The following is a 21838-nucleotide window of genomic DNA, read 5'->3' on the forward strand; positions in this document are numbered from 1 at the left end:
CGGCCAGGGCTCATTGGATGAGTTTAATAGCAGGCTGGATACAGCAGAAAACAGGGTTAGTGAACTCAGGCAGATTAGTAGATTTATTGAAACTGAAGGACCAAGAGAAAAAGAAATTGGATGATATGGGACAAAGCAACAGAGTGCAGAAGACATGAGATACAGTAAAAATTAAAATTTACCAATTGATTCATATTTCCGATTTGCAGATCCTGTTCCATTCGTATTTGCAGGACTGGATGTGTGGTATAATTGACATTATTCTTTACCCATAGATGTTACTAATTCAAAATAGACATTCTAACACATCCCTTCTCTGAAAACTCTACTTGGGAGATTACAATTTAACAAATGAAAAAGTTTTGACAGTCTGTGATTTCCTTATATATCCCTCCAGTGCTCACATGAATTGTAAGTTATAAGGGATTCTCATGCAAAAGGCGATTTGGAATTTAGGGAATCTCTTGGAGATTATTTCACCAAGAGATTAAAAATGGGATAACATGAACTTGCTGCAGTTGGAACCAAGACTCCTCCAGAGGGCTTTATATGTCATACAATCTGCCCTTGAAGCTGGAAAAAGTACTGCTTCAAGTTACACCAAATATTTGCATTGTGGTTGTAATATTATAGCTGATTTATGATATACATTAAAATACTGTGCCTTTGTAGCTTCAGAAGGTATTTTCAGATATCAAAATAGTAGAAATGATATGTCTAAATTATATATGAGTTTTCAGTAGACAACAAGAAATCTTTGAACTAGGCCACCCTTTGTATTGGATATTTAGGTTCCTAAAGTGTTTTCGTCCTGTTACTCGGATTTATTTTGGCGGTTTGCATAAAACAGCCCCCTGAACTTAGAAAGGAATCCTGCCAAGCTCCATGGCCAGCCTTTAGGAATGAGAAAATAACTTCTGATTTTGTTCTTTAGAGTAAAGGTGCTAGTGCTGGAAGAGAGTGGACTGAGCAGGAGACCCTGCTACTTCTGGAGGTGAGTACATGATGTTTTAAATTTAATTTCATTTTTTTCTCACCTGGGGATTTTTTTTTTTGCCATTGCTTTTCAGAGAGAGTAGAAGGGGAGAGAGAGAGAAACATCAGTGTCAGAGGGAGGCATCGATTCGTTGCCTCCCGCACACGCCCTGCCTGGGGCTGGGGATTGAGCCTACAACTGACGTACGGCGTGCCCTTGGCCAGAATCAAACCCAGGGCCCTTTGGTCCGCGGGCGGAAACTCTAGGCTCTGAGCCGGTCTGGCTAGGGCCTGGAGGTGAGCACATGAGTTGTGGAGCCCTTTATGTACATATGAGATGGGTGCTATTTCTGTGACTGACATTTTAAATATACCTTTGGAATTCTGAAATTTTTTTGATCCATGTAATGAATTTTAGTAGAATTTTCTTGAGTCATCATTATTTAAATATCAAACCTAGAGGTTACAGAGCGGCTGTCAGTAGGTGAGCTCAAGCCTGGATCTTTGTTATTTTGGCCCGGGTTGGGTTTTTTTGTTTGTTTAAAATCTGTTGCCAACGCTAAGCAAATATTGGAGCGTTGCTAAAGATTTCTAACTTTTCCTCCAAAATTGGAAGATCTGGCAATTCTGGGCCCTCATTTTCACATAGCAATAATTGGCTGGCCTTGAACAGCAGATGTTCCTTTGGAGTTGAGCATTTCTTCAGATTCCAGTTTTTCTTAACTCAGCCCACCTTAGTCTTTGTAGATTAGTTCCCTCGTGCTTGTATGCATTTGAGTGTCCGACCTCCATAATTCCCAGGAGGACTTCAAAGAAGTAGCTGAAGATATCAGCCATTGACAACACTATTTTGTTTATGAAAGCGAAAGACTGGTAAACCGGTGATGGTGCAGGATACTCCCCTGCCAGTCAGCGACTATTGAATTCTTCGTGTCTTTGGAGATTCTTACAAATACTGGCACAGGTAGATCTTAGCATTTATTTCTGCTCTGAAGGGTAGGAAACAGAGACTTTTGGGTTTCATATATAGCAACCATTTCTGAAGAGGAACCATTTGTCTTTAGTTAAAGAACAGCGATTATTGGGTAAGATGAAGACTACACGGCACTGCTTAGTACCTGTGGTAGACTGTACCTGTGGAACCTGAATTAGGATCCGATGAGGACATTTGTTAGATGTGCTGGGAATGCTTTTGCTTGGAAGGAACAGAAAGTCTGACTAGCAGTAGATTAAACCAAAAGAGCATTGGTGTTTGTTTTTGTTCAACTAGATTTCTTCAGATTGGCAATTCCAAGATTCTTTCCACTGCTCTTTCTGGATCAAAATTCAAAAAGATTTCTTCCTTTTGAGTTTTTACCACCATTTTAATTCTCATCTGCCCATTCAGTATCAGTGATACACAGAGAGCTTCTTTTCCGGGCCACTTAAATTTCAGGACTGTTTTGTCTAGTCATATCCGCCGTGGATGTTAATTTAAAAGGGCTCAGTGCTTGTGGGGGAGTATAATACACTTTCGTATTGCTGTTTTAGAATCTTTGGGTTCTGCAGAGAAACTTAGTTGTGCCACACCAACTGGGACACCAGTCTCACATCAGTTCCCCTTGATGCACATTGATGCTCAAACTTTTCTCCTCTACATACAAGACTAGTGGATAGCAAATGCAGAGTGAGGCCAGAGTGGCCGAGCCACTGTTTACCCTGAGCATTTCATGAAAACCACAGTATGTTTACACAATAGTGCTTTTCCTCTCCTGCAGGTGGGACCTGTACAGCGGTTGATTTTTCTTTTTAACATACAGTTGAATCAACAGGTGCTGTCCACACTTACACAATGAGAAATAAAAGGCTTCCCAGAAGCATTGTTTACCACAAACACCCTCTATTTATGCAGTTTATTTACCAGTAATTAATAGCTTAAGAACATGAAGTCAGATGGACATTTTGAATGGCTCTAGAGCAGGGATTTTGACACAAGCCCAATAGTTTTGTTGTGGGCCCTTAAGTGCATTGTAGAATGTTTAACAGCATCCGTGACTCTACCCACTAGATGCCAGTAGCACCCCCCCAGTTATGTCAACCAAAAATGTCTCCAGACATTGCCAAATGGCCCCAAGGAGGCAAAATTGCCCATTTGAGAATCATGGCTCAAGAGGGAACTATGTGAGCGGCCACTTTGGGGAAGCTACTGAATAGGTTCTTCTTACCCAATTAATTTCTTGGCTCTCTTAGCTCCACATGTATTTCTGGTTTTCTTTATACATTCTCTCCCTCTCCCTCTTGGTGGAGATGGCTTTTATTTATTTATTTATTTATTTATTTATTTATTTATTTATTTATTTATAAGTTTTTCAGCATTTTGTAGGAAAAATTATAAATTATAAATTTTACAGTTAGAAATTTGTTTATTTCATAAATTTTAGTATCAGTTTCTGAATTTCTAACCAAAAAAGCGTGGAGCTTGAATGGGATAGCATTGAACCTAGTTCAGTTTGGAAAGAGTTGGCACCCCAACAGTACTGAGACTTACTAATGAACACAGTATCTTTTTATTTAGGTCTTGGATTTCTCTCAGCATGTTGACCGTACACATTCTTTTATTCCTAAGTATTTCACTTCTGTGCTATTATAAATACTTCGACTTCCCCCAATTTAAACTTTGTTAATGCTGGTGTATATAGAATAATTGAGTTTTTCTATTCCCTTCTATCCTGTGACCTTGCAAAACTTTAGTTTCAGCACCCTTTTTTAGATTCCTTACGATTTTCTATAAAAACAATCGTGTATCAATAAAAGATAGTTTTTCTTCCTCTGTGATGTGCATGCCTTTTAATGTAGAAGAGAACCATTTTCATTATTTTTTTAAAAGCCTATCTAAAAAATAGTCACAGGCTTTCAATGTCATTACATAGCACTTCCTTGTTACCCAATATTAAAGCTCCTGTTTTTTTCTGTCGTAGGCCCTAGAGATGTACAAGGATGATTGGAACAAAGTGTCAGAACATGTTGGAAGTCGGACTCAGGATGAATGCATCCTCCACTTTTTGAGGCTTCCCATCGAGGACCCATACCTGGAGAACTCAGATGCTTCCCTCGGGCCCCTGGCCTACCAGCCTGTCCCCTTCAGTCAGTCAGGAAACCCAGTCATGAGCACTGTCGCCTTTTTGGCATCTGTGGTGGACCCTCGTGTGGCATCTGCTGCAGCAAAAGCGGCTTTGGGTATGGACTTTGCCAAACCATTCTTCCAGCATGACATTTTCAGATAGCGGCTCAATACTTAACATTAATGTTGTCTCAGATTTAAGTGTTAACCATATGTTACATTCATTTCAGTTACTTACATAACAAAAGTCATATTGCCCCTTAGATGCTGTTATACTTAAAAGGATAACAATTTAAACAAAAGCACTTAAAATGTAATAGTTTTAAAGTTAAAAGCATTTATTAAGAATTGGGGCAAAACAATTTTTATGGTGTATTTTGTGATTCATTTGAAATTATTATTATTTTTTAATATATCTTTATTGATTTCAGAGAGAGGGAGAGAGAGAGAAACATCAATGATGAAAGAGTCATTGATCGGCTGCAGCCCGCAACCCAGGCATTTGCCCTCACCAGGAATCAAACCCCGATCTCCTGGATCCTAGGTCGACGCTCAACCACTGAGCCACGCCTGGCTGTGCCATTTGAAATTTGATATAATTGGTAAAAGGGGTCATTTGACATTTTTGGATTATACTACTAATTATAATTAGAACTTGTCATATCACAGAACTCTTTCTTGGCTTTCTGGTTGTTTATCCTTGCTGTTTTCTTTATCATCAATCTAGCCAAGCAGTTAGATAAAATTGGGACAGCAGTTTCGATTGTTATTGATAGAAATTTAAAGATTTCTCTTATTTATACAGAAAGATATGACACATAGGGTAAAATGTAGTCATAGATTTTCATTACCGTACACGATTATTCATTTGGCCCAGTTGTTTTACTGAGATAGATAGGACTGAGTCCCCAGAAAGGTCACTACACACAAGACACTAATATACATTGGATTTCCTAGTGATTTATGTTGAAGCAAATATTTGTGTAAAACCAGGCCACTGTCCATTTTTATTGTTGAACAGAGGAGTTTTCTCGAGTCCGGGAGGAGGTACCACTGGAATTGGTTGAAGCTCATGTCAAGAAAGTACAAGAAGCAGCTCGAGCCTCTGGGAAAGTCGATCCCACCTACGGCCTGGAGAGCAGTTGCATTGCAGGCACGGGGCCCGATGAGCCAGAAAAGCTTGGTGAGTCACTGCTGCACCTTGGACAGGGCTGATCGATGTTGCATTTTCCTATAAGCTTGCAAAAATCATTGGGTTTTCTTATGAGTGAGCACTATAATCAGTATAAACCTGTCTCTTAGATTAGTATGTGCCTTTTTTCTCATCGCTTCCTTTTACGGTAGCTAGAACTAAAAAGTTCTCCTGTAACTTAAATAGCACAGTTGTGAACTATCTGATTCCTGTTTCTAGTTCTATATTTTAGGCAGATAGACATGAGAATACTGAAAGGACTTAAGTTATTTTAATTCATATGTTGCCATGTAAGTTTAAGTTCATTGTTGGTTTTGATAAGTTTTAAATTGAGGCAAAATTCATATAACATGAAACACTATTTTAACCACTTAAAGGTATATGGTCCATTGGCTTCTAGTATAGTCACAGTGTTGTGCATCCATCATTACTATTGAATTCCAGAACACTTTTGTCATCCCGAAAGAAAATTCCATATATTAAGTAGTCACTCCCATTTCTTCCTCTCTTCAGCCCTGGTAACTACTAATCTGCTTGCTGTCTCTGGATTTCTCTCTCCTGGACGTTTCCTATAAATGAAGTCATACAGCATGTGGCCTTTTGCTACTGACTTCTTCACTTAGCATAATGTTTTCCAAATTCATTTGTGTTGTATAAATCAGTACTTTATTTCTTTTTATGCTGAATAATATTCTTTAAGTGGATAAACCACATTTTACTTATCCAGTTAATCAGTTCATGGCTATTTTTATTGCTTCTACTTTTTCATCATTTTGAGTAATGCTGCCATGAACATTTTGTGCGTGTTATTTTGTGAACATAGGTTTCTTGCGTCTCAGGTACCTAGGAGTGGAATTGCCAGGTCATATGTTTAACTTTTTGAGGAACTACCCAGCTGCTTTCCATAGTGGTTGTAACATTTTATGTCCCCACCAGCAATATATAAGGTTCCGGTTTCTCCACATTCTCATCAACATGTTTTCTTTCCCTTTCCCATCTTTGAAATAGCAACCTCGCTGGTGTGAAGTAGTATCACATTGTGGTTTTTGTTTGCATTCAGTTTGGGGAGTATTGCCATCTCAACAATATTCTTTTAATCAGTGAACATAAGGATTTCTTTCCATTATTTAGATTGTTTTTAATTTCTTCAAGCAAGGACTTTTAATTACCTATTTTTGTTTAATCACCTCAAAGAGGAGTAAAATTTTAATACAGTAGCTTTGTAAGGAGTACCTAGCTTCTCAAATGGGAAGTGTTCCTGTTTAAATATTACTTTATATAGTTATCAGGAGTGCACTTTTAGTGTTTCTTACATCGCTCGTGGTTTTTTCTTTCCTTTCATTATGAAACAATTTCTTCTAAATAACTCAAGCTAAAGGTTTATTGCTGGCATCTTGCCTAATTAGCTCCTTCTTTGTCTCAATCGTGTACTTCAGCTACAATAATATTTTTTTGTCTTCTTCATTTATTATTTAAAATAAAGATAATATGAAGTGAAAATAAAATTGCTGGCCAGTATTCCACATTGTACAACCTGAACTCCTGGTGCTCTGTTCTAGGTGATTTGAGTAGATACAAGTGAAGTCTCTTCAAGCCTAAAATCTTACAGTTTCCATAATTTTGCATAGGGCCTGCCTTGCTGTTTATTCTGTAAAGTGTCAGCCTAGCAGTCTTGTTGTGGGGATAAGAAAACAGGTTTTCAGATTTATCCAACTGCTCACTCTGTCCCTCAGAACCAGTTGTTGACCTAACTGTTCTTAACTTTGGTTACTAATCTGATACCAAGGCTTTCAATTAAAAATCAACTTAGAGTTTTCACAGTATTTCTTAGTTTGAAAAGTTGCTGATTTTCCTTTCTCTAGATGGAGACAGATTAGCAAGCCAGGCCACATCTCTTTGCTTCTTGTTGATTCTGCACCACAAGGCAGGGCCTGGCTGAGGCAGGGGAAACCTGGGCCTATTGAATGCCTGGGAAAAGTCTTACTTTCCTCAACTTTTGTGTGTGTTTTTGGTTCATTTGTTGTAGGGTCTTTTGGTTCTCTGTGGTCATGGTATTGAAAAGGGTTGGCAAAGCCGCCTGATTTAATTCAAAGAGTTTCTGTACTTTGCAGAATCAGGGAGATGTTTTTACATGTAAATCTGTTTTAAAATTTTTGGTAGATGATACCACAGGGCATTAGTGGTTAAGAAACAGATTGCAAATTTAGCCATTCCTGGTTTAGTGGGATTTAAAACAAAGAGGACCAAAAGAAAAAAGAAAAAATCAACCATAGTCCTTGAGGGACTGGATCCCCTGATTGGCAGTGAATGTGTGGTTTCCTCAGTGTGCAGAGCTTGGCTCAGACTGCTTTAGGAAGCTTTGCAGACTGCAAGGCTGATTCTGTGAATGGCATGAGCAGTAAAATCATTCCTAGTATCTGTAAGTAGCCTGTCAGGTAGCCTCCCAGAAGTGCAGTGTATACTCAGTAGTTGTTGCAACAGAATTTGGGTCTTTTTCCCATTTTAGTAAGGGCTGAGGAAAATACAAGCATAATATGAATATTTTTTAATGAGTTGTAAACAGCATTCTATAACTATTGCTGGCCTGTTATAGTTACTGTGGTTTATATGGGGCTGTGACTAATAGAATAAATTAGGAAACAGCAAATGGTACTCTCTATGAAATAGGCTCAGCAGAGTTGTAGTGGGAAGTCAGTAGTGCACCTCCCTTCTTTCAGAACCACACTCCAAGTAGGGAGTTCAAAGGAAGGAAGTATTAAATTTACATTTCAACTTACTTATACTTTATATAACAAAATAATGCCTTATTATAGCACTCTGATTTAAAATATAATGTAGAATTTTCCTTATCAAGAGAATATTGTATTGGATGGTATGTTCCTCATACTTTTTATTATGGTGCTTAATTTATTATGTTACACTTGTTAACTTACAAAGGTCCAATATACAGGAAAAAAATTAATGTGTCCTTATGAAATACTTATCTTGGCTTTTCATTGTGGTCTTGGATTGAGGAGAGTAGTTGATGACATAAAGGTAAAGATATATTAGCACCAGGCTTGAAACACTTTATTTTCATTTATTAGGAGACTTATGTAAGAATTACTTAGGAAATGAGCATTAGCTTATCAGAGGGCTTCTTCAATCAGTCTAGCCTTAGTCATTCATCAATACCTACAGATTCTCTAAACTTAAACAGTTTTTGTTTTTCTTTGGCCAGAGACCGTTCTATGAATAGAAAAGGTAATATTGATATCTGAGACAATTTAACTAAAAATACTGCTAGGGATGGGGGATAAGAGTGAAGTGTGGGGAATTGCAGTTTTAAATGGTCAGAGGATGTTTCACCAAGAAAGTGACATTCAAGCGAAGATGTAAATGGGGCAAAGGAGAGAGCCATGTAGACATCTAAGGTCAAAGTGTTCTAGGCATTGGGAATAGCCCATGTATAGGCCCCTGGGCAGGAGCTTCCTGGAGTAGTTGAAGAACAGGAGTGGGACCGTGGACAAGGAGCTGGATTGCGGGGTAGAGGAGGTCATGGTCGACAGTGAGGATCCTGTGGGCCATGAGCCAGTGGAGGTGTTTGAGACAAGAGTGTCAGGGCCTGACCTGTATTTTTATTTTTTTATTTTTTAAATATATTTTTATTGATTTCAGAGAGAGGAAAGGAGAGGGAGAAAGAGAGATAGAAACATCAATGATGAGAGAGTCATTGATGGAGCCCGCAACCCGGGCATGTGCCCTGATCGGGAATCGAACCCTGATCGCCTGGATCCCAGGTTGACCTTCAACCGCTGAGCCACGCTAGGCCAGGCGACTTGTATTTTTTAAAGTTTCATTCTTGAAGGTTGAGAATAGAACCCATCTAGGAGTTGTTAAATTGATATATTTTTAAAATAACTTAGTGTAACATATTTGAATATCAAAGATTACTTTTTTACTCTAACACTAAGGTTTTTATTAAGGAACTCTACTAAATTTTTCTTTATTTGGCCTGGAGTCTAAACAAAATAGCCTTTTTTCTTTTTCAATTATAGTTTACATTCAGTACAAAATAGCCTTTCTGACAACCTGTTTACCTGTAGCCAAACGTACTGAGATGCTGATAGGATAAGCACAGTGAAATTGCATATGCCTACCAGTAAGGTTCAACTCTGCCATTCTTACTATCTAACAATCTAAAAAAACGATTTTTATTTTGTTATTTTTGGTGAATTACTTCAAGGTAAGTTGTAGACATCATAATTCTTTGCACCCTAAGTAATTCAGCATGTCCTAAGAATAAGGACATTTTCCTACATAACTGTCACAGTGAATCTAGGCCTCTTTTTAGGTCACCCCACCCCACCCCTACCCTGGGTGGAATGTGCACGCATATTCAGGGTCCTGTCAAGAGTCTGCTAAGATTCACTGTTGTAACCCCCATTTATATTTTCTGACCTCAAGTATTGGTTTTATTTATTTATTTATTTGCTACTGAATAGATTTACTATCTAATTCTGGTTTGGAGAATTTGAGAGATTAAGTTAATTGATGCTTTTACATCAGTGAATGGATTGTCCGCCAAGCTCTTTTAACACCCGGTGGAATACAGGCCCCTGTGGAGTGCATCTTGTGCTATTTGTCACAGCTCTACATAGAGGAACCCAGCTAATCATTCCTAGTTTTCGAAAAGGTTAAGAACTTGTCTCTAGTCCTTCAGGAGATTAAGAGCATCCTGACAATAATAATATTGAAAAGGTAGCTTTCTAGGAACTTAAAGCCCAGGCACTATTCATGGCATATAAACTGCCTCATTCTTCTCCCCATGGGGATTTCCATAATGTTCCGTAAATAAGGCACTTCCAGAACCCCACCTGTGAAGACACACTGGGCTAGTGAGCCTAAGAAAACAGTAGAACAGCATTCGGTCATTGGACTTACATCATGTGGAGCGGGCTACTCTGTCTGTCACGTTACATTTGAAGGGCTCTTCCAGATCTGTTTCAAGAGGCATTAAAATACAGATTCACCCTAGCCGATTTGACTCAGTGGTTAGAGCATCGGCTTGCAAACTGAAGGGTCTCGGGTTCAATTTCGGCCAAGGGGGCACGCACCTCTGTTGCAGGCTTTACCTATGGCCCTGGTCGGGGTGCGTGCAGGAGGCAACCAATCGATGTGTCTCTCTCGCATAATATTTTTCTCTCCCACTCTCTCTGAAAAGCAATGGGAAAAATATCCTCTGGTGAGGATTTAAAAAATTTTTTAATTAAACTTAAAATACAGGTTCAGACTTCTGAGCAACTCATAATGGACATTTAACCTCTAAAGACTAGCCAATATTGGGTAGAATTTCAGTGACTTGCTTAAGGACTCTGTTTTTATTAGATGTTAGGATGTGTATTTTTAGGAAGAAATTGACTTTCATACAATTTTCTCCTTTTGGGGACTATTTTATCAAATCAGGAATTTTGATTACTTTACATAGATCTCTTGCTGTGGACAATTACGTAAAACACAGGTAATAATTGGGGCTATTTTTTGTGTTGCGTTATACTAGTACATGGAAAAATAATTTGGTGTTTGAGAATTGGAGATATAATGAAGAAGCATGTTGTTAATTGCCCAAGGAAAACTGTACATAAGAAGTGCTGTAAGAATTAAGCAAGGGGACATGTAATTTTAGACTGAGGAAGACTACGGAGAAGGTAGGGTTTGAGCTGAATGTTGAAAAAGAGATTTCAGGATGTCACTGAGCTTGATCGGAGCAAGTATTCGGTTCTGTAGAACAATGTGAACAAAGACGCAGAGTCGGAAATGGAAGGTTGTTCAGAAGGAGGGAAGTAAACCAGGCTGGCTGCGATATGAAGTTCAAGTAAGGACGTGGAAGCCACGCAGCTTACAAAGGTGGGGTGGAGCTAGGTTACTGAGTGTTTTGCAGTCTGAGCTTGATCAGACTGAATAGTGCCAGCTTTGTGGGATGCTTGGACTTGAATACAGGGAATTACCTGAGCAGAGGTGTTGGCTGTGTTCCTACCATGGGCTTCATTCTGTTTTTGCCTGAGGAGTCAAAAATGATCATCCTCAATGATAGTCTGAACTTGATCAGGACTTCTTTGACTCTTTAGAAATATCAGGGCATCCCAGATGCATCAGTTTATTTGGATTAATGTTGATGTTTATGACAATAGAAAGAAACCTGACACAAAACTGCGCACAGGTGCATATTCCCATAGCCAACTGCATCCTGGAGCGTCAGGGAAGCCACACATGACACTCGTGCAAGATGACATCTTAGCGTGGCTATGAAAATAATTGTGACTTTGGGGACCCCCAGGGTACTGAGACCACACTTTGTGAATCACTAAATTAAACAAACACCCTATCTTTGAAGAATATTCGGTTTTGGGTGGGGGAGGTAATTATTTAAAAAATGAAAGCTGTAGCTAGAAGCACATGTGCAGGAAACACAGGCTTGGGTCGTGTAGGGAGGACTTCTCAAAGAAGGGTGTCCTTTTAAACATTAATGAAAAGGGGAAAAAGAATGAACAAGTGTCATATCCTGGAAATAATATGGAGAAGTCTGTGGGGAGCAGGTACTGTGGCCAGGTGCAGCTGTATAGATGTGTGTTGGGCTGATTTTGAAGAGCTTTTACCTGGTAAACATTGAGAAGTCACCAGAGAAGAGAAGTACCATAATTCAGTCTGGCTTAGGAAGTCAGGTTTCATTCTTTTTTATGGCTGAGTAATATCCATTATGCCATGTACATACCACAGCTTTCTTGTCCATCACCTGTTGATGGGCACTTGTATCCTGACTATTGTAAGTAACACTGCAATGAACATAGAAGCCACGTATATCCTTTTGAATTAAAGTTTGGGGTTTCTTCAGATACATATCCAGCTTACTCTGCCTTCTTGTAAAGGACATACACAGTTCATAAACTTTGAATCTTTTTTTCTTTTCTAATGTAAGCTCAAGAAGGCTTTACATTTATTTCCATCTAGATGCTACTTTCGCTGATTCTTACAATTACATTTCCAAGCACAGAGAAGATTTATATGTATATTTGAAACTTCTAATTTCATTGTATTGTGGCGAGAGAACTTGGTAAGAAAATGCCATTGACTTTTTGAAATTTGCAAAAACTTGCTTTATTACCTGATTTGCAATCAATACTTACTATATGTTTCATGCGAGCTGAAATTAATGCATGTACATTTTCTCTAATGGCGGGTGTAGAATCCTACACTGTACCCTAGAACCACCTTGCTTTGCTCACATGCTCTGTGCATCTTAATCGAGAGCCATGTCCCCAAACCTCTGACTGTGAGGCACATTTTCATTTTTCCCTGGCATTCTGTCAGCATTCTTTTATTGGAGTCTTAAAATACAAAAAATTAATAATTTTCTGGCAGATTAAATCTTTTTTTTATGTTGTTACTCTCTACTTCTAACAATGCTCTATTCTTAACTTGTATTGAGTAATACCACGGAAAGGTAACCATTCCTTGGCTTCCTTTTTGCCTGGCGTGTGTTTTCCATGCTTACGCATGTTCTATCCTCTTGTCCCACATATGGATCATTTCTTTAGGTAGATCTTACAGTTTTGTAGTTCTTGCTTCACCTTGTTTACACTGCTTTGATCTTTTGATTATTTTTTTAAATCTTTGATTACCTCTAATATTCTCTTGTTGATTAGGGATCTTTGTGATTCTCTTATTTATTTACATACTGCATCCATGGCTATTCTAGATCCAGGATCTAACAGATTTCATATTGGCACTCCTTGGATTCTGAATCTGTTGGTTAATGTTTCAGTCTTAGTGGCTTCCTTTCTTGGTGTTTGCTCTGTGTGAGCTCATCACTTGGACATCTTTTTGGCTAAAATTAGGATTGAAAAACTGCCTGCAGAGGATTCTGCTTCTATAGCCAGAGGTTGCCACTGAATTGAGATCATATTTACTCCACTGTGCCGACTCTGTACAGGAGTGTCGTCGTCCCCCCCCCCCCCCCCCCCCCCAAGACTTCCTTTCCTTGCCCTGGACCTGGCCAGCCCATGGCTCAGCCTTGTCAAGGTGAGCTGTCACAGACCACTGTGTCTCAGTGACCCTGCCCCTCCAAAGTCCCAAGCAAATGCTCAGGTCCTGGCCCTGCTTCTTTCATACTTTGGTCCCACTTCTGGTACTATCAGCCTTTGACATTTCTTTGGAAGATGGTAATCTTTAAAAGCTCTTCTGCTTTATGTGAGATTCACAGTGTCCCAAAATATTATGTCTCTTGGAGCTCCTAGTCAGCCTTAACTCTGGAAGCAAGATAATCTGAATTCATTCATCCTCAAGAATTAGAGAATTGGGATTTTTCTGTTGATTAACAATGTTTTAAACATTGGTTTAAGTATGTTTACATATTCTCATTGAGGATAAATACTATAAGTCTTATTGTTCACAAGAGGATAATATATTTAATTTATAAGAAATGCTTATTTTTGTGTAAAGTTCTAAAGTAGTGCTCGCTTCAGCAGCATATACACTAAAATTGGAATGGTACAAAGATTAGCTTAAGGACGACAGGAAAGTTCAGAAGCACTCCGTATTTTTTCACTTCCTAAGTTATGTAAAGTGACCACTGTGCTGTACACCAGAAATTAATATAATTTTGAATGTCAGCTATCATTGAAAATTCGGTTGACCGCCTTAGCACCACTTTCAGGGCTCTTCATTATGTGGCATTATCTCCCTCTGATTTCTTTTCTCTGTGCTCCCTTTTCTAGTCATCACCAGTGGCATTATTTCCCCTGCACCCAAGTCTTTGTGTCTCTTTCCATACGTTTACCGCCACAGGCACACACCCGGCTGTGTCTGCCTGGAAAACACTTATGCAGTCATTTCTCCTTCCTGACTGTTGTGCCCTTGGTGCTTCCCACAGCATCCCATATGTGCGCATCCATGGTGGTGTGTGTCCTCCGGCCAGAATGTGATATCCTCAAGCTTCACTGAATATCTAGCTCAGCGTTTTCTCCAGTGTCTGACTCAGAATATATGTACTCATTGCCTGTTACATAAAAACCAAAATTTTTTGCCTGTTTTACTTAAAAGTTTTTGAACTTTTAGTTTTTATACATTCTGAAAAGTGGGATCCTTCAGTGGGCAGCTCATTGCATTTTACAAATTAAACAGCCCCAAGATCAGGAAACAGATCAGCACCCAGGCACCTCCCCCACTGAACCTGCTTTCTGTCTTTGCACCCTTTCCTGCTTAATGACTGTCCTGATTTCTCACACCTATTTTTGACCTTTAAATTAATAGAATCATAAAGTATGTGTTGTTTTATATCAGACTTTTATGCCATCCATGTGGCTGTGAGATTCATTCATGCTCCTGTGCGTAGTTGTATTTCAGGTGCTCTCACAGCTGTGTAATAGCTTTTACTTTTTCTGTATTGTATGACTTGTTCTTTTGTTTGTAGAAGGAGCTGAAGAGGAAAAAATGGAAACAGATACTGATGGTCAGCAGCCTGAAAAGGTGACGTTTGTTTGAATTCTCCCACACCAGAAAGGCCACAGAGAGCATGCCGTTCAGAGCATAATGGTCTGGGTTTATTCGGATCTTTTGGAAATTCTGTCAGCCATTTGGACTTTGCTGGTTCAAGGTGTGGTTCTCACACAGCATAATGCCGGACGTTTTTCATTTATTCGTCCCTTGAAGATTTATCCACTCCTGACCTCTTCTTTTATACCTACCCCTTCAGGCATAGTTGGGAATATGAATGTAAGAGTTGTAGTTCTTAAGGATATTGAATTGGAGGGTTTAAGTCCTATACTTGTGCCAGAAGAGAATGATAGAATATTTGGGATTTTCTGAGAGTGTGAACTTCCAGCGAAAACCATTTAGAGAAGACTTGGTGAGAAGGTGACATTTGAGGTAGATTTTAAAGAGCAGGTAGAACTAGAGAGAGTGAAATGGAGGCCAGAGAATTGAAGTTTCCAGTTGGCAGGGGAGGGGAGACACTAAAGCCAGTGAGCAGAGGGCATCAGAGTGCCCAGTGTGCTTGGACCCGACCCCTGCCTCAGATCAGGGGCTGAACACAAGGCGAGCTGGGCAGAACCGGACTTCACAGCCCTTCACGATCAGGGGCCCGTGACGAACAGCCGGTCAACCAGTTACTGTTTGAATGGATACAAGGCGGGATTTAGGGTCTTAATTACATGCGGTGTTTTAAAATTGTATGTAGGTGAGGATGATAGTAAAATTAATTCCAGTCTTACACTGCTCCAGATACTGCGCTTTGCGCTGTGCGTTTGTGAATTCATCTAATTCCTAAAACAGCCTCCTCGAGTCAGTGACAGTCTCTTCATTTTATAGACGAGGTTACAAATTTGTCCACAGTCACAGGAATTTCAGAATCAGCAAATGATACCAAATACTAACCAGAGGAAGGGAAGTTTTTGGTCCCCAGAGCGTGCTCACTGACGCTGTATTGTGACTTCCTACAAACCATTACAAACAGCTCTGTTAAAGGCTTTGTCAACTTTTTATGTCGGCAGCATTTCATCTTCTTGGCTGATACTGTGCATTTTAAATGCTCTTGGTCCTTTAGGACAGCAAATTGATTATTTATTTATTATTTCTCTGTTTGACCAGTGAGTAGTATAAATGAATTCCCCTGATGTTCCCTTGGACGTTGGAGCCCTGGCCTTATAGCAGAGCCCATGTTGGGGGCATTATCCTGTCAGGTGTTGAGGCTGTGACGGGCATTTCTCTGAAGTTACTTCCTTTCCAGCTTTTCTCTCCAAGGCCCTTGTGAGCCTAGCCTGCTTCTTTTCAAAAATAGAACCTTTAGTTAGTCCGTGACATCACCACTGCTGGCTGGCCTTTCTCTCCTCCTCACCATCCTCTCCCTCTGTACCCCGTCAGGCGGAAAGCAAAGGGGAAAGGGAAACGGAAGAAGGCGACAGAGCACAGGACGGAGGCAACGACAAAAGCAGCGAGAAGGAGCAGGACAGTGAAGTTAGCGAGGAGATCAAGTCAGGTAACTTGAGGAAATCCTTTAGACTTTATTATGTAAAACTATAAAAACCGGTGGAGAAATGTGGGCTGTTTGTGTCAAATCAGTTCCTCGTTTATTTTGAGTTTGTTTCTTTATGTGAAATAAATGTGCAGTTTGCGTTTCATTTTGTGGGTTGGCCCCAGTGCTAATGCCATTGGCTGCCTTGTTTTCAGTCTAAAAGGGACAAGTTCAGAGTCACTAAGGTCACCTCAGGGACCTCCACTCAGTGTCAGCTCAGTTGCCTCAGGCGGGCTCGGAAGGCCTGTGGAAGCGCTGTGCTTGGCTCCGATCTCCGTCCGGTCCTGGGGTTTCCCAGAGCACCTCATTGACCGATGAACAAACACGTTTGTCTGCAGGCTTCGTTCCCCTGAATTTTCCTTTATATCCAAGGGAACTACACACAGAGCTGAGGGAAATGAAGGGAATACAGTGTACTATTTAGAAAGTGCATCTCAGAGGCACTCACGTGCTCCGGCCGGTCCAGCAAAAATCCCAAGAGGAGGAAGGAGGCACTGAGACCGCTTTGTAACCTCGGGCCTGGTGTGACACGCCGCAGAGGGGAGCGAAAGCTGGCCATTGAGACTGGCCGCACTGCTAACAGAGCTTTCTGATTTTTCCAGAGGAAAAGGAGACTGACGAGAACAAGGAGCTCACTGACACTTGTAAAGAAAGAGAAAGGGACCTTGGGAAGAAGAGAGTAGAACACGAAATTTCTGAAGGAAACGTAGCCACAGCCGCAGCAGCTGCTCTGGCCTCAGCTGCAACCAAAGCCAAGGTTTGCCCGACAGCCCTTCCCCAGTGCTTGCTTGCGCCTTGAATGGTCGTGTTGTTTTTAGGGTGCTGGGAGCATTTAGTATAAAAGGAGATGACTGTTCACTTGAAGGGTATTCTAGGTGAAGGAGTCCACAGGCGGGGGATGGTGGAAGGTAGGTCTGGTCCTGAGTGACCGCCTTGCAGAGTGCAGATGGAAGGCGGAATTTGCAATCTTGAATTTGCCTGCAGAACTTGACTTGGACTGTTGTTCCAGTTTCTACCAGATTGAAATATTGGTGATTTTTAAGACGAAAACCTGTTTCCTTGTATAAATACTTCATCCTGCTCTTACAGACTGAAAGGAGAGAGGGGAACCTAAATAGCTCTTTTCCTTCTTGAATGCCAGCTTTTCTGGGGGTAGTTTTTGCTATTTATAACAGTATTGGCTTCACAGCGTGTTTAAAAAGAAAAGAGAATGCTGTTCTCCTCACTTTGCGTTAATTTAGCATTTTAAAGCATTTCAGGCATGAACTTGTAGTTTTAAAAAAGTCCTTTCGCCCTTCTCCAGTTTACCCTCGGTAGTTTCCTTCCGTGACAGACTGCCTGCCATGCTGTGAGCAGCAGTCACCAGAGCACACCTAATGGCTTGGTCATGACCTCTTCCCTCCTTCGGCGAGGATGTTCTTTGTGGGCTGTGACGCCCCCAGACTGCTCAGCTGCTGCAAACCACTTATCCACCTGTTCCATGTGGGGCATGATTGACGAGCGACCCATAGATGAGCAAGTTCAAACCACAAAACCATTGTTTTGAGCGTCCACCCATCAGACGTAGGTGTCAGTGGGAAAAGGTTTCCAGGCCAAACTCCTGCTCAGCTGGTGGTTACTGTCAGAGTAGCCTGAGGTCCTGTATATTCATATTTGCCCGTCTCTTCCAAAGATGTCTTCTCATCTTCATAGTTCTTCAGTGCAATTTTAGGTCTTCTCTTTTCGTCTGGCACCCCACTCTAGGAATTTTTGAGGTACACTCTTGTTCAAGTGAGTACTGATGTGGATACCAGTTTGAGTGTTCACATGTATTTGGTTTTGCTCCTTTGTTGGAAGCTGTTTCTTTTTTGAGTCTCTTTATCTTCTGCCAGGTTGTACTCGCATCTCTTTGTCTCTGAGCTGTTCTAGTTCTTACCGTTCATATTGTCATCAGACTTTAAAGATTGCCTTGGGCAGACTTTCTCATTTTATAAATGAGGAGCTGGAGGGAGGGGGCTTCTTTGTGTCCTTTATGGGGCGTAGCACAGCCACTTACCCAATCTGTAAACTGTAGCCTCAGGTCATTTTGGACTCGCCCCACTTTTCATTTTCCATGGTGGTTCTATCACCAAATCAGATTTTTTGTGTTGCTTTAGTTCATCTGGTAATGCCCGGCCCCTTTACTGTCCCTTAGGTGTTGCCTCCCATCAGCTGTTGCCTGTCTCCTTCATCCCATTCTCTGTCCTTCAGCCAAAGTAATATTTTCTGTTTTTTATTTTTTTATTGTAGTATAACTTACATTCAAATGAGTGGATATGTACTTGGACAGCTAGTGAATTTTTCAGACCGAGCCTAACTGCGAGCTCATAAGCAGCACCCACATCAGGCAACATAATATTACCAGCCTGCTGGAAGCGTCCCTGAGTTCTTCCAGGTGCTGTGCCTGCCCTCACCTGTACTCGCTGGCCTGTCTCCTCACACCATGCATTAGTTTCTCCTATAAGTGGAATCTCATAGTATGCACCAGAGTCTTGTAAAATACAACTATGAGCATGAAAGTTTATTAAATAACCTTCCTATCTCTCTCAGGCTAGAATTTCAAACTCTTTAGCCTGGAATTCAGGAGTTTGTCATCATGCTCAGGACCCTTCTCAGTTCTTGCCTGTCCCTTCTGAAATGTTCCTTGCAGTTAGTTCTGGATAGGCCTCAGTCTCTCGCCTCTCCAGTGGACTTTTTGGACACACTTCCCTCTCACAGAGCGTGAATCTCTCTCCCTCTCCGTTCTCTCTACCGCTGTGCGTGCTACACTATAGGTTGCCGGAGAAGGAACTAAAATGGTAGATTACCACAGAAAGCTTTACGGACGCTTCATGATGAAAACGTGATGACCTCATAGCTATTAATATGTGCAGCTTTGGGCACAAAAGTTTGTGTTCTGTGCACTACCAACCACCTTGCCACAGTGTGACCCCTTCATTGCAGAGCAACTGCTTTTATGGATCAGCATCCCTGGCCATTAGATTTTCCACATACAGTTTGGAAGAGTATCCAAAGAGCATTTTCTTTCCAGGTCACTCTTATTTCCAATAACTGGGAACTTTGATTTCATTCTCAAAATACTCATGTTTTCTCCTGATCTGTGAAAGTGATAGAGACTCGTGCTGCATGCCTTGGCACATGAACTGTTCAGTCCCTCTTACAGCTGGATCTGGCATTTCACAACACACATCATTTCTGTGCTCCAGGAGAATTAAGGAGTAAGGAACTCACTTAAATTATTGTAATTAGTACAGTGATATAGGCAATCCAAGTTTTCTGTTACACTCTTTTTTTCTGTTTCTATAAACAGCTTTGTTATTAAGAGTTTTCTTTGATACATGTTGTTTGTCACACTCTGACATGGAGTCATAATTAGAGGTTCTGGATCGAGCTCCAAAACACCCAGGGTGGGCCTCTTCCTGGTTTGCCAGTGAGAGACTCGCAGTAGCTTATCACCTGCCTGCAGAGTGGTGTCGCTGCGAGAAGGAACCGCATTAGCTGCTGCTCTGGGTCCCTTCCATCTGGGTGTTCAGGGTTAGCTGGAAGGAAGAGTTCAGAACTGTTGCTGGAATAAACTAGGTCCGCCAGGAACTAGAACACTCTGTCTTTTCAGCAGCAGTGGAATTCAGTTCTTCCAAGATACCTGAGATCACATTTTCTTAAGACTACAGGCATTTCCTTCAGGTTTATTCTACCACCCCCCCATACCCATGTACCTGAAAGTGGCTGTGGTAGGATTGTCTTCATGGCAACTGGGTGTTAGTTCTGGAGCAACAGGAAGGTTCTTACTCCTCAGAAATACCTTTTACTTGCTCCCTTAGGCCTGAAATTCTTTCTTGGGATAGGCACATCTTCAGTGTACATTTTAGTCATACAGCTTTACCAGATAAGCATTGATTGAAATTTATTTACACTATTTGCATTTACTATTGATATCATTTCTTTTACTTGCTGGTACTGGGAAGAGAAGACAGAAGGGAAAATTGACCGTTTGATTAATTTGCCTACAGTTAGCCCTGTCGACTTTCACCTCATATGACTAAATAGAAACTACTTCTGCTGTACCAGCTAGAATCTGTGCTTTGTTATGTGGCGTTTACCTCAACTCCATTCCAACCAAGTTTCTTTCTTTTTTTTTTTTTTTAAATATATCTTTATTGATTTCAGAGAGAAGAAAGGAGAGGAAGAGAGAGATAGAAACATCAATAATGAGAGAGTCATTGATCAGCTGCCTCCTGCACGCCCCTGACTGGGGATCGAGCCCGCAACCTGGGCATGTGCCCTGACCAGGAATCGAACCCCGATCGCCTGGATCCTAGGTCAACACTCAACCGCTGAGCCACACCTGGCCGGGCATTCAACCAAGTTTCTTCTTTCTTTTTTTTTTTTAAATTCTATTTGATTTTCTATGCTGCCCTCTAGACCAGAACGTCCACTTTTTTCTTATCACTGATTGTTTTTTAGGTTGATTCTCCTACATTCCATACATCTGTGGCACACTCTGAGACTTCATCATTCTTCTGAGATTTTATAAAGCCAGTCTGTGAAGGGATGGGGCTCTCTCTGACTCCTATTTTGGAATGCTCTGGTTACCATTGTTGCCAGACCTTTCCAGAATCCATAGTCTGAGCGCCAGCAGTGTTCCCACTCCAGTTACCCATTGCCGTGTAGCTACCACACAATCTAGTGGCTTAAAACCTTACTCATTTGATTATATATCATGATTTTTACAGGTGAGACAGGTAGACTCAGCTGGGAGAATTCTGCTCCATGTAATGTTGGCTGGATTCACTCAGTAGTCACCTCATGGCTGAGCTACTGTGAAGGGCCTGAGACGACATCACTTGTGTGCCTGATGCTTAGACCACCTGTGGGCTGGCTGCCATCACTGTCTGCACACAGGCTATCTAAGAAGTTATCTTGGCTTCTTCATGTTAGGGTGGTATCAGAGTGGTCGGACTTGACACGACAGCTTATAACAAGAGAAAATGACAGAAGTGACAAGAAAGACTTGATAGTGTCTTATGACTTGGACCCCCTACCTGGCACTGCATAATGTTTCCCCAACTCTACTGGTCAGAAGTTCTATCCAAATTCAAGATGAGGACATCAGAGACCACACCTCTAGATGGAAGCATGCCACCTTGACCCACCACAGTCTGCCCTCTGGTCACAAATTACATACATTCCTCCCACTTGCAAAATAAACACGCCATTGTCTCATCATTTGATATGAGGCCAAGGCTAGAGGTCCAGCCAGGTCTTATCTAAGTCAGGTCCAAGTCCAGATGAAGCTTCTCAGGAGTGGCTATTCAGTTATAGCTCCTTGTGTATCGGCAGAATCAAAACCCAAATCTTACTTGGGAGTGTGATGATCCCAATCAACCCAGAAACATCATCTGATAAAGTTCTCCATTCTGATGGTATCATTTTTTTGGTTTTATGCTAATTTAGCTAGAGCACATCCTTTAGTAGCATGTGTAGGGAGTAAACTTAATTGGGTCCT

General features: G+C 40.9%; 1 protein-coding gene across 1 annotated transcript in view; it reads left to right on the top strand.

Moving 5' to 3' along the window:
• Positions 1–21838, top strand: part of SMARCC1 (SWI/SNF related BAF chromatin remodeling complex subunit C1) — an 81186-nt gene that overhangs the window by 36639 nt on the left and 22709 nt on the right. Inside the window, exons 19-24 of the mRNA XM_087824791.1 lie at positions 935–994; positions 3933–4191; positions 5097–5258; positions 14716–14771; positions 16164–16278; positions 16917–17071. Coding sequence (XP_087680917.1) covers positions 935–994; positions 3933–4191; positions 5097–5258; positions 14716–14771; positions 16164–16278; positions 16917–17071 — 807 coding nt within the window. The remainder of the gene's footprint in view (positions 1–934; positions 995–3932; positions 4192–5096; positions 5259–14715; positions 14772–16163; positions 16279–16916; positions 17072–21838) is intronic.

The sequence above is a fragment of the Miniopterus natalensis genome, chromosome 15 (genome assembly GCF_054644295.1).
Source record: "Miniopterus natalensis isolate mMinNat1 chromosome 15, mMinNat1.hap1, whole genome shotgun sequence".
NCBI classification, from domain to species: Eukaryota; Metazoa; Chordata; class Mammalia; order Chiroptera; family Miniopteridae; genus Miniopterus; species Miniopterus natalensis.